General features: G+C 41.0%; 2 protein-coding genes across 2 annotated transcripts in view; both read left to right on the top strand.

Annotated features, from left to right (window-relative positions):
* The first annotated feature begins 6,821 nt into the window (after positions 1-6,821).
* Positions 6,822-9,163, top strand: tmem230b (transmembrane protein 230b). Its single transcript, XM_030060478.1, has 3 exons — positions 6,822-7,207; positions 8,372-8,494; positions 8,673-9,163. Exons 1-3 carry the CDS (start codon positions 7,112-7,114, stop codon positions 8,811-8,813), a joined length of 360 nt encoding a protein of 119 aa, XP_029916338.1. The 5' UTR covers positions 6,822-7,111; the 3' UTR covers positions 8,814-9,163.
* Positions 9,164-12,131: 2,968 nt separating this feature from the next.
* igsf9b (immunoglobulin superfamily, member 9b) overlaps positions 12,132-13,937 on the top strand; it is a 31,404-nt gene continuing 29,598 nt past the window's right edge. The window contains exon 1 of the mRNA XM_030060438.1: positions 12,132-12,672. The gene's annotated coding sequence lies outside the window, so the exon portion shown is untranslated. The remainder of the gene's footprint in view (positions 12,673-13,937) is intronic.

Genomic DNA, 13,937 nt, shown 5'->3' with positions numbered 1-13,937 from the left:
CCGCTCAGCCAGAAACAAGTGAAATGTGGCCATTTGCGCTTTTTGCCGCCGTCCGTCTGCATGGGATAACAGCCTGGGAACGGAGCGCCCATTAATTACGCACCAAGACAATTAGTATTAACAGGGAAAATGGATTATCCAATCAAAGCCGATATGCACGAAACTCATCCACAGAGGGACTCACCTAACTTTGAGTTGTTTTTTCAGATCCCCGGCGGCTTCAGGGAGCACACAGCTGGAGAGGCTGATGACAGCTGACCGCCTCCGTGTGCGACTGCGAGCGGAGAGCTGAGTGCGCTCCTCGTGGAGAGCCCTCACATCCCGCAGTAGAAAAACCGGACCTTCAGGTGCTCCAACTCTCTTCAGATGATGATGAGTGGCAAATGAGTCACTGCTTTCTCCCCTACCCACTTTCCTCCAACTAGCTGACCCCCCCTCCCATCCCTACATCTCTTCACCCCCCCTCCCTTAAGCATCACGCCCTGTGCGTCATCCAAACTAGTCATTGTCTATGACAGAATCACCATCCAGTCAGAAACATCTCATTAAGCCGAAGTCGTTCACCTTGTGGTCTCTCAGACAGCAAATCAATTAAGAAAAGAGAGAAGGAGCTGTCTTCTGAGTAATATTCCAATACAAACTTACACAAACTAATAGAGTTAATGTCATTCTATACACACCACCACTATAATTTCATCATTCTCAGATAGATCTGTGTCATTCTTTACAGCACCTCTTAAAACTCACTTTGCTACTCCTGCTCTGATGTCATGAGCAGGATTTTGGTTTCTGATTGAGTTTACTGTTGGTTTTTGAAAATCCCTCTTACTGGAAAAGTGCAATTTATAGATTATTAGTAGTATTACAACTTTTACAATTAACTAAAGGCCATATCAACATCGAGTGAAGGTGCAAATCAAACACAAGTGCTGCTGTGTGTGTTGCCGCATGTAGGCTTGTATATCCTGTAATGCTTGATTTTAATTTATGTAGCATTACCACTTCACTAAAGACTTTGCTGTCCAGTGTGTGTGCTTGTAGTTTTTTCGCTCAAGCCACTGGGAATTGAGGAAGCACAAACACACATGAACAAACAAACACCCATTGATTTTTTTTTTTTCTTCCAAAAGCTGATTCCTTTTCCCCCCACTGTGGCTAAATCCTTGGTTTAGCCAGTTGGGATCTTATCAGTTTTCCAGTTGGTTCCAGATGTAAGGGCTTTACCTGAGGCTGGAGATTGTCCTTACAGGGACACTCATACTGAGAGACCAGATCTTCAGAGAAATGAACCACTTACAGTACAGCTCTTTGGCTCACCCTGTGTTGAGGCTACTTTTTCATGTTGTAACACTCTCTCTCTGTCTCTCGCTACCTGCTGCTACATCCTATGAATAATACACTACATTGGTTGTGATAGTGTATAGGGTAAAGTATAAATCTATAAATCACTATGTGACACCTCTAAACTCTCTACAACATGCAGTTACTTCAGCAAAAGTAAAGACTTTTTGTGTTGTGTGCACAGTAAATTAAATATTTCATGATAAAAGAAATGGAGCAGTTTTCAGTATTCACATATCAATATATTTATCATCAAGATATGATTGCAATGCATCTGTATCAGACCTAAGAATGCTGATTTTGATTCTCAAAAAATGTAGTCACTGCAACAATGGATCAACTGCTGTGTTGTTTGGGTTTATGTTAAAAATACGCCAGTGAAACGTCCTCATGGTAAACGAAATTGAAACATTACTAAATAATGCATGCATGCAGCCTTTGTGCTTTCTGTTTTCTGTGTGTTTGCATGTTGTGAACACCTATCTTTGTATCGGAAGAGCCATTACCAGCCATGCAGTGAAACAGGCTGCTGAGCTGTAAAGAAACTGAAATCAATACCTGTGCTCTGGAAAGACACATCGTCCGTCATGGAGGCAAGTACCTCAGTCGAGCACTCACATTAATGGTGACATTTACAGTGACATTCCCTTTAATTGCATATCAAGAGGTTCCCTGTCCTATGGTTTTGACTTTGACTAAATCCATAAAAATTAGTGCAGGTACAACTGAGTTCAGTCAAACACAGCCGAGCGTGCACGTCCCTCCAGCTGACATTACTCTCTACAACACCAATTTGGCTGTGCAGCTGTAAGATGGTATGCAACGCTGGAGGAAAACATAGCCATTTTACAATTTTGCGAGCAAATAATGAGGGAATAACCTTCTGCCTGTGTGCGGCATCTTGTAATTATATGTTTTAAAGGTACACAGCCACTGAGTTCCAATTGTTTACAATGTGTGTTGTCAAAAAAAATGCCAGGAAAGCTAGGAGTTAACATCCTTGAATGAAGGTGACAGACTTCGTCCTGACTTTGATGCAGCCGTTCATGTTAAATGTCCAGCAGCAGTCAGCTCTCCGCCCACACACAAACGCAGCTAAGTTCATCCTCTCCCTTATACAAACTGAAGGAGATTTTTTCTTCTTGATTCATCAGTGGCAATGGCCAGGATGATTATGTGCTGCAGCCATACCGTATATCATGCATAATGTAGGATGACGGGTTTGAAGTGACAGTCTACCGTCTTAACAGCTAATTCCATATGTGGATCAATAAATCATCACACCGCTTCATTACTGCTGTAATGTCTCGACATGAACTGTGTTTCAGATCCTGTTGTCCTGCATCGTATATCAGGATGTGCTGTGGCTGAATTAATAAGTTAATAAATTGTGGTGTGTTTCTTGTCCTTGGTGAGTTCATGTTAAACACACTGTTTTTGTGTCCAGCAGCATTTTTTTTTTTTTTAGCAATGAGGTCTAAATCAAGGAGCTGTTTTATGACTTTTTAGCAATGTGCTTCCTCGCTGGGGCAACAAACTATATAGGCTATAACCATTTTAAACAGCTTCATTATGGTCTTTTAGGAGTCATTTTCTTGTCGTCCAAAATTACAGCACAGAGGCATTAAAACACAAAATTAAATCCCTCCTGTCCTACCTTAACCATGCACATTCTCTTATGTCCATGTTACTGGTCATACGAACATGAGCACACACACACACACACACACACACACACACATGCACAAGCCAAACCATAAACCGGCCGATTCATTTCCCCCCCCACATGTTGCTGGAAGGCTCTAAAAATAGCAAAGAAATGACATTTATCTATGCAGATTATTTCAAATTTCGAAAGGCTCGTTGCCGTGCAGCACCTGTGCACCACCCACATGCCACATTTTATCATTTCCCAGTGTGTTTAAAAGTGAAAGCTGAGCCTGAGGGAGATTGCCTGATGTTCAAGTGGTATAATGGCCGGGCCTGTTGTTGGGCTCCAGTCATAGTACTATCTGAATTTTCGTAATGAAGACGGACCTAATTATCTCTGCTGATAGAACTCCACTCTGTACAAGACTCTAATTACGGCCTGACTGCTGCTCTCGTACTGTTTAGTGTCATACCCTCAGGGTCATGGGGAGGGGAGGTGACTGCTGCTGACTTCTTACACACACAAACTTACACATGCACAAACACAAACACACACACACACATCCCAGGGGCCGTGCTCAGTTTCAATGCTCTTCTGTGGAGGCATTATGCTTTAGTCAGGGGGGTTATCTAACATGACAACACACTCTGCCTCCCTGACCAGCAGCAGCCCAGTCTATCCTCTGCTTAATTAACATCTGTAGTTGTTATTTGAGCTGCATTGTTATTTGCATTTTGGATTACATTTGCAGGAATCCATTACTAGAGGAGTCCCGCTGAAACTCATGTCTCTTTTACCAAAAAACCCTGAAACAAAGGGCAAAAGCAAACTTTAGGTACTTTAGTGATGATGTACACAAGCACTTTGCTCAAATAACTTTCAAAAAGGGCACAGTGGAAAACAAAAACAACTCGGTCATGTATTGTTACTTTCCTCCTCTACTAGGTCCATCATTTGTTCTGAAATCACAAACAAAGAAATTATTGGAGATTTATCTGTTTCGTGCCGATTGTTCCAAGGCCACGTGGCAGATAAATCAAAAACCATGTCTCTAACTTCCGAGTAAGCGGCTTGTGCTGTGACCTTGTTTTGTAGGTATTGGACTTCCAGCTGAGGAGTCTAGACAGATAAGAGGGAAGTATTTGCGCATAAAGGAATAGGCACCAATGATGCAGCCTGGCTAATGAGTTAGCTAATGAGTACAGTCAACTCGCACTTACACAGCACGGTGAGTAATGGGCAGGAAAAGTGGCATCATTAATCAGCCAAAGGGCACAGAGGCAAAGTTTACCTGCGCCACTGTCAGTAACAGGTAGCGTGAAGACGGTAGCATACACATACATAATGCCTACACAATGAATTATTAGAGGGGGCAGAGCTGATGTATAAATAATTATTTTTTTCTGTCACAGAGGAGGCAGAACTTGTTGCTGAGCGAGTCAAATTCATTCAATATTTTTTGCACTTGATGCAGTTTGCTATACTGACGCATTTTTAAAAAATGCCATTGCAAGAGATAAAAAATGCATATATATATATATATATATATATATATATATATATATATATATATATATATATATATATAATCACCTTAAAACTAAGCTGAAATGCACTTGGGTCCAGAGCAGTTTTGTAGAGATTATTTCTTCCATGAGGTCTTGCGGTGAATAGTTCATATTGGTATATATGCGTCTGAAAATGTGAATAAGAAGATAAGGAGCATACAGCGCAGTTCATGGTGATTCACATATTGCACTGACACGAACACAGCAAGAGTATGAATCATAAAGGAATAAAATGGTTGTAAGGCTCAGAGTATATGGCCTGCAACTACAGTAATGCGCCTGGCAGAGCCAAGGTCACCGAGTGTGCTTATGATCACTTGAGACTCATTTTGAAGCCATGTGTTCTTTAAGGGCAACAAGAGCATAGTGATGCTGCAAGCAGATTTGATGAAAATATGAATTTGCTTTGTTCCCACTGCTCCCTACGGCACAATGGACTCCAAGATTATTCACAATCTGCAGGCATTTACTCCTTAAATGTAGTGCACAGCTCAGACAGAGTGCTCAAATCATAATGATCCGGCTTTTTTTTGTAGCTCAGTGGCTGTGCAGTTATCTGAATTCTGCCTACAGGAGACTCTATATTTGTCTACGTGACAGTCCAATTTTCCACAGACCAGCAGGGCAATGTGAATAACACATCGGGAAAAAAATAGCAATATTCCTGCCCAACAGCTTTAATTATTCATTTCAGGGGAAATGTCACAGAGTATTATTTTTTGTATCTTTTGTCTATTTTCTGGTCTCCAGTTCACCGGCCAGGTTATTGCTGTGCATGACCAGAGAGATGACAATCCCAGGCTGATAAGCAGTCTGACCTCACTACAGTAGATGACACACACACACACACACACATTTTGAAATTGTTTGGCAGCGATGGCTCCTCTCAAAATATAAATTCTACCCAGTGTTTCTTTTTTTTTTTTTTTTTGGCTTTATTCTAAAACATTGAACAGCTGCATATGCTAATATTTTCCAACTTTAATTACATTCTATAAGTATTACAAATCACAGGCACATGATAACATGTGATTTTAGTAGGAAAGTCGTAAAGAGTGACTTTCTATCTGTATGGTAATGTTCTACACAGTTACACTTGATTTTGAAACATGTAGTTAAGACCTGAGATTCTGTTAACCTGAAGTCAGACTCATCATCCTCCATTTTCTTCGCAAAACTCCATCATAACACAAGATGTCACATGTTGAAAATAATACACCAGCAATAAAGTTGAATGTATTCTTGGTATTCTCTCCAAAGGTCTAACAAGGAATTCATAATAGTGATGTATATGAATCTGAAAATTTCTGTCATCAGCATGTGTTTCTAGGAGAAAAGTATTGTAAGGGATGACTTTCTATCTGTATGGTAATGTCCTCTGTGCAGGTGCATGTTCCTCTGAGCTGCACAGGGCAGTGTTTCTCCACTTGTGGCTGCAGACACAGACGGAGGTTGTGACCTGCGCTGATAGAGCCATGGGCCAATAGCCACTCAGAAAAGTGAAAAAGGCTGACTGTTCCAGCAGCTCTACTGGGCTGCAGTTTAACGGCTCATGAATACTTCAGGTTCCACAGCAAGCCGAGCCACAGCCGAGTTTACAGAACGCTCACAAGTACCAGCCAATCTAGTGAGGAAGACTTGGAGTATGTCACTGAGTCAACTTCCATCTCAGAGAAACCATATCAAGATACAGCCCTTCGATAGCTCCTGCGGCTTCACAGGGGATAAGTCAAGCTGGTGAAATTATAAACCTCAGGAAATCATTTCCTCTCACTGAAAGTGTGTTGCTCCTGACACTAGTGTGTGCACAGGCCAATCATGCACGGGAGCAGGTTTTTGTCCCTGCCACAGAACAGTCTCCACCGGGTGATTTCACTGATTATCGCTCCTTTCACCACAGAGGAGGAACTATTCACTGAAATCACCAGCTGTAGTCTCTGGATTGACAACAGATTTGCCCTGTGTGCTACATGATTGCCCGTTCCTGTGGTGAAGTGACAGTCCTAGGTGGGAGGCAGTGCTGTGACTTGCTTTTCTTTAAAGCTCGACTGCGCCCTCTTGTGGTGAACATGGATCAGCACAAAATATAATCTAGAGTGTAAAATCTGCCAAGAATTACATTGTGTATTGTGTATTTCCTATTCCCTTCACAGCAAATGGTCAAGAAATAACAGGCAGTAATGTTATATGCACATCACGTTAAGTCATACTGTGTTATAAAACCAATCACTGCAACATTAACAGCACCCGGTAATCACACGCCGATGTGCGCAAGCGTGGCGCAGGGACGCACGGATAACACGGAAGATCGACGAGAAACAAGACGACTCCCTGCTGTTATCTGAAGTGCAGTTAGAAATCAAATCACCCACGATTGTAGTAAAGGCATTCGTGTGTTATTTAACGAGAGAGAGAGAGGCCAAACAGAGCCGCTGCCAGCGAGTTAGTGAGGGAGAAAAGCCGCAGTTGTTGTTGGGATGACGGCGGCGGAGTTGCGCCTGTTCGACTAGCCAGGCTTCCGTTAGAAATATTGTCCTTTTCCAGACTGAAGATGCCAGCTCGCAGCGTTGTGTCCAATGGGATTCCTAACAGCAAGGTTAGGTACTCCAAATTAGCCAGTGATGATGACGGCTACATTGACTTGCAGGTAAGACGGGTTGCAGGGGGTGTAGAGGAGGATATTTAGCTGTCCACCCCCCTGTTAGACTGACACAGGCCTATAGGAAATGCACAGTGCACACCACATCATACGCATCATCATTTTATCTGGGCAAAGGGCAGAATCAATGCTGTATTGACATTTTAGTTTGTTATAATCACACTAAAGGTCACCCACTGTATCCCACACTACATTGCTGGAGTCTTTGTGTCATACTGCACTGAATAAGGGTGAATAAAACAATTAAAGCTGTAAGAATAACAGATAAGGAAGAACAACAAACACTGTAATGATCACCTTGGTAGATTATTATATATCAACTTTAGCATTTACAACGCAATATTAACACTGCAGTAAACTGTGTCTGGTGTGGTCTTTTCCATGCAGCTTCATGGTGAGATTACAAAGTTCAAACCAGATTCGTTTAAAGGTGCATTGCGCAAAAATCCCAAGAGTTGACTGAAGTGAGGACCCTGTAGACTCAACTGGCAGCATGTGGAATAAGCACACTATGGTTGAGTCTGCCTGGTTCTCATCGTCACTGATATTATTCACCCACTTTTTCCCCCACAATTATTCCACATTTCTGCCGGTTGAGTCTAAGTGGTCCTCGCTCTTATCAACCATCTGCAGTGTTTTTTTTTATAATGCAGCTTTTTTGTGAAAATTGGAAATGACAAAAAAATTTGAACCAGCAAATTAGAAGCAGATTTCTCTTCTCATCTTGGCCATAATCATACATAATCGTAATCACATAATCACATAATCATCCCTTTACATCACATAACAGTTACAAGAGGCATGAAGTGAAGCCCTTATATCAGCTTTGTGAGACCATGCTTGAGGCATGTGTAGTGGGATTGCCTTTCTGTTTTCATTAGGATCAACACACACACACACACACACACACACACACACACACACACACACACACACAGAGAGAGACAGAGAGAGAGAGAGAGAGAGCTGGACAATGTATGTCATGTGAAGTGGACTTTCACATTCCTGCAGCTGTTTTTGTCCACATTATGCCTCAGTCAGCCTGTACAGTAGGTGCAAGACATGGCTGACAAAACAGGCGATGTCCTCCGAATCAAAGGCCTGTTGTCCCACATCCAAGTGTCGTAATGAAAGATTTCTCCTCTCCCACAGTTCAAAAGAAGCCCACCCAAAGTCCCATACAAAGCCATCGCATTAGCCACTGTCCTCTTCTTAATCGGCTCTCTGCTAATCATCATTGGCGCCCTTCTCCTGGCGGGATACTTTGGAGTCACAGTGAGTGTGAAGCAGCCCACCCCAGAGTGACACCTCTGTGAACACACATGTGATTTAGACTGTGTTTCCAGTAGATTTATATATACAGGCTTTGGCTTCATGTCTTTTTGTTAACAAGCAATTCTGACATGATCCAGTTCAACATCCTTAAATGTTTTTTTTCTTTTCTCTGTTTCAGCCCTCAGACCGAACTGTGCCTGTTCTTATTATTGGAATCCTTGTCTTCCTGCCTGGATTTTACCACCTACGGATCGCTTACTATGCATCAAAAGGCTACAGGGGTTACTCCTATGATGATATCCCAGACTTTGATGACTGAGCCAGCCCCCGCTCCTCCTCCACCACACACACACACACACACACACACACACACACAGCTAGCTTTAGCACTGGTCTTTTTGTGCTAAAAGTAACTCATGTTTGCGCTTGAATTTAAGGCAGCCATGCTGTTAAAGAACATAGGTTTAAATATTTTCAGTAAATCACCTGGTGTGTGAATTACATTAATGCTGAATGATTTTTCATTTTATTCTCATAAGTCTTTATTCTTAAGTAGTTAATGCCAACCTCCTGGTATAAAGCAAAATCTGTATCAGACATTGCTTTATTCAATTACTGTTTTGTTTCTTTTGTTAGCTTGGTCAATAAATAAAATTGTAATTTGATGACTCTTTGTCTATTTATCTTGGAGGTGCTATTGTCTGTGTAATCTTGTGTACACATTCTTTTTTATTTCATTGTTTAGCTCGTCTTACACTTAGAGCGCCTTTGCCACAATCTCACCATGATGCACTCATACTGTGTGGCATGGAAAATAAAGTCTTAAATAATGCTTTCTTATTAACAGAAAAAAAACACAATCACACTCTTAACTAGCGTTTGACTGATACTAGTTTTTGAAGGCCGATATAATACCAATATTTATAGACTTTTTAGCTGATAGTGCCATTATTAAATACCTTTAAATTGAATGTTTTCCCCAGAATGCTATGCTTTGTAGTGTGGATAAGCTTCTGAAACAGTAATTAAGTTGAAGAAAAACAAATTATAGCACATTTTATATCCATAGATATAGGGATATATATATATCTTTTTTTTTTTTTTTTTTTTTTTTTAACATATGTGGTTAGGGAGTAACATGAGTCTTGTCAGAGTTGGATGACATGACCATGGCCTCTATCAAATATTGAGTAGAAGGCCATTATTGGCCCAACATATCAGTGAAAGCTGAATAAATGGTAGAGGAAGTCCCTTACCTTCCAGTTAATTCCACCTTGCTTTCCAGAGGTGTTCTCTCCTGGAGGATTTCATCTGATTAATGCCAATCCTTTGATCTCCATATGGTGTACCTGGCCTGTGGGAGTAAACTTTGTCAAAAAAAGAGGTAAACACACAGTTAAGACCTGAGATTCTGTTAACCTGAGGGCAAACTCATCATCCTCCATTTTTCCTTGAAAAGCTCCATTGCCATACAAGACGGTAAAATTAATACAGTGGCAATAACATTTCCCTTAGCAAAAGTGGAGCTTGTAAATTACCCTCAGCAACTGAAAAAAAAACAGCCTTTCTCTTGGAGATCCTCAAGGACAGTCTTTTATTTATTTCTCTATTTATTTTCTTTTTATTGCCAGAAAACATGTCCACTGAGAAAAAAAGAAAACTGTTAGCCAGTGTGGGTCAAACACCTTCCTTCAGCTTAACAGCTTTTTCTTTTTTTTTTTCTTTTTTTTACAATGGCTGTCTGCCTTTTCAGTAAGCACACTCACATGCTTTCACACACACCATCACTCGTAAAAGACAGTGATAGACGGTGTATTGCTGCAAATGTCTGCACGTTCATTGCCACAGCTGTTTGCACGTGACTAAGCCAATATTTTTCACTATCTTGGTAATGCTGTGTGATTTATAGCAATCTTTAGATGTAATCCTATTCACTGCTATTGTGCCAATGGTATGCATGGTTACTGTTTAAATTTAAGCTTTGTGCTCCTATAAGACGATAAGTATGATTATCCTGTTGGAACTTGTAGAGAGATATTATGCTAAAACCACAGCAAAACGGTAAGACCCTGAAGAAATAGTGTAGTGATACCATGGGAGATTTAATAAAAACATTAAGTACAATAAAAAGTACAATAAAATGACACTAAGTGTATAGGCATGTTATAGATTTTTCATTAGGGGTATCTCTTTTGCACTGTGCACATTTTTTTTTCTTTACACATATTGCCACTCTACTAGTTGTTGTCAAGCCACAGCAACATGTCACTGACGCAGAACCCTTTTACATATTGTTCACTTAGCAATAATCAGCCTCTAATTCTAATTTATGTCTTTATTGCATTTTATTGTTTCCTTTCCTGCCAGTAAATACTGTCCTTGACATTTAAAAGGCCCAGATTTGCTGCCGTGTTAAGGCCTGCAGACTAGTCTCTATTGTTCTGAGCCAACCAACGCCACCCTGTGGTGATACAGACTGTCTCTAAAGGTTTTTTTCAATAGGAGCAGGATGCAGTAGGCCACCAAAGGGCATGTATACAGTATGTTAGGAGTCCTGCAGCATATGAAAGCCTGGAAGGGGTGACAGTTTGCTCCAGGGTGGTGATGTGGTGCTCCCTTGGCACGGTGTGGTTGAATTCAGCCTGTAACAATAGTCATTGCAACAGTTTATTATACAATAGTTTATATGCAGATGCATGGTTGTATGTCAGCTTTGCCACAAGAATTTTTATTGTCCTCCCACTGAAAATGTCACACACTGTATGTTATCATAGGAATGAGGAAAGTGATGCTATAATGTTACTATAGGATTTATCTCTCTATTTAATACCGCATACACTAAGTCTCTATAGCATTTTTATGAGGGTTAGGGAAGGTGGTGTGTGTGACAGCACTTTGAGGTGGGGGTGGGGATTTAAAACACAATGCATGTAATGGTTTAACATGAACAATATTACAGGATTTTATTTTATTTTTTTCCTTCTGTGGGTTTAGAGTGACTTGTAAAATAGATTAGTCTGGATCCTGGACCTAACAACTTCTTCGGCACTGCCACAGTTTGTCCGTGGCTGAGCGTTTGCCTTTTGTTAGGTCTTTCCCACGGAGAAGGCGCTTTTGTCTGAGGCGCTCAAACAGCAGCTGGACGGAGCATCAAGCCTGACGGAAAGTGGCAGGCCAAGGGGAACACAGCTTCACCTTCAAAACAAAACCACAAGAGCTGTCACGTTGTCTTCAGTGTCAGCCTCCTCTGGCGTCTCAGACACTGCGTATCATCGATCCCCCATTGCACAATTATGGCACTTTTACGGGTTGAAATCGACCTTTTCAAGAACGCTTCTCTCTATGGTTTATGGTTTGTGTTTTTGAGTCTTCAAATATTTATGGAAAGCCCGCACTTCTACGAACATATAATATGAAGAAAATATTACAGGGAAAGGAATGTTTCATTTTCACCATGAAATCATTATTATTCCCATTTTAAGGCTGGACATTGGCCGTTCATCTGTTAGACTATTATTTTGAAAGGCTTAGACAGGAAGGGCTCGTCACATTGCGGCTAGCTTGACGCTGGCTCCAGCCGCGGCTGTAGTGGGAGGAGAGGCTCACTGAGGGCAGTAGTAGTAGCAGCAGCACGGCTCCAGCAAAACGTGCCGTGTGCTCGTTTTCTCGCTAAATGTGCGCCTTTTCGGTGAAAATTTGCACAACGCGCGGCACTGCGCTTTTTTCTGAGTATTTATGAAGCTAACCGCAAACCTTTACCCATGCCCACAGCTACTTTCTCCAACTTTGGACAAAGAAGAGCGCGGATTTAAGCTAATAATCAGTGCGTAGAAACTTTAAATGGACTTTAAATGGGCTGACTCACCGAAGTTACCTGGAATTAATCGACTTTTATCGACTTTTAATGAAGCCACTGGATTGGAAGGATTTAATTTCTTGTTTTTGATGCCCGGACTCAGAGCTGCGCAGCAAAAAATGTGACCACCTGCGTCTTGAGAAACACCTTCATTTTAAAAACCTGACTTAAAAAACGACTTTTTTTTTAAATCACACTTTTCCCCAAAAGAGAGAGGCAGTGGACCTTTAAATTCGGTTTACAGGACGAGAAAAAAGAGGGTCATCAATGGATTGAAGGATTGTACTTTGAGCTCCAAGTACAAAAAAGTGCCTCAAGCAAGGTAAGGAGCTGGGCGGTGGAAGCCTGGAAGCATCCCATGTTGTAGGCCCTTTACTTGGGGATGTTTATATGGATTAGGTCCTTGAAAACATCTGCTAGTGTTTCAGTTATTTTGTCTCTTTCAGATAAAGCTCATACCTTCTGACTCGAGTAAATACCCTTGAGAAAAACAAAACAAAAACAAAACAAAACATTTTTTCATGGCATCCGCTATAATAACTTAAAAGTGAGTCTGCACTCCATGAGCTTTCAGTTATTATTTTGCATTCCCCATATCATAAAAATATTCCTGTATAGGCTTATATAGTGGTGACATCTTTCTAATGATGTGCTTTTAGTTACCGCGCCTTTGGTTTGTTTTTTACACGCTCCACCGCGGTTAGTGTTTTTTTTTTTTTTTTTTTTTCATCATGTCGACCCAACAATGAACTTTGTTCCTTGGATCAAAAACAGTGAGGACATTATTAAGTCACAACAGTGTTTTGTATAGTTTTTTTTTTTTTTTTTTTTTAATTCCCTACTCCCTCCTCTCAGTCCCTATGACTCAGAGTGTCAGACAAAAGATGCACCTGTTTTGCCTTACATGAGCTGTGGATGGTGACAGAGGGCTGAGCATCACACTTCACTGTAGGGGTTCACAAATAATGAGCCCCTGTTTCCTAATGCAGCAGACAGCTCATTTGCCCCCTTCACCACATGCTGCAAAATGTACTCAACCAGATCCTGATCTTGGTTAGTTTATGTACTTGATGCACTCCTCGTGTGTTTTTGCATCGCACTCACTCACTCTGGTGTTTCCTCCCCTTTGTTTTGCTCAGCTTTTGAATACTGACACACTCGCACACATGCACAGCACACAGACACACCGAGACAGCCTGCATCCAGGGTGGTGTTTACTGTTTTCATGCTGGCAATGCTGCACGCACAGTCTGTAAAATCAAAGCTGATCCAAAGTTATTTTCAATTTCCATTATTATTCCGAAAGCCCCTGAAATGACTTGTTTTGCAGCATAGTTTATTTGAGTGACACCACTATATATGAATCTTCAAATCCAGCTGCCTTCATTCTTCATCAACTATTTGGTTGTTAAATGTTTCAGTAATTTTTTTTTTAGTGGATTAGTAATTTTAAAGATTTTTTTAACATATCAAGCAATTTCCTTACAGTCATAAGCTTACCAGAACAATATTCACACATTCTTTGACAACCAGTAGATGGTAAATGTCTTTTTGTTTAGTTGATCAAACCATTTCTCTTTAAATATC

This window comes from Myripristis murdjan, chromosome 9 (assembly GCF_902150065.1).
Source record: "Myripristis murdjan chromosome 9, fMyrMur1.1, whole genome shotgun sequence".
Classification (NCBI taxonomy): Eukaryota; Metazoa; Chordata; class Actinopteri; order Holocentriformes; family Holocentridae; genus Myripristis; species Myripristis murdjan.
This window is presented reverse-complemented; position numbering and strand designations above follow the sequence as displayed.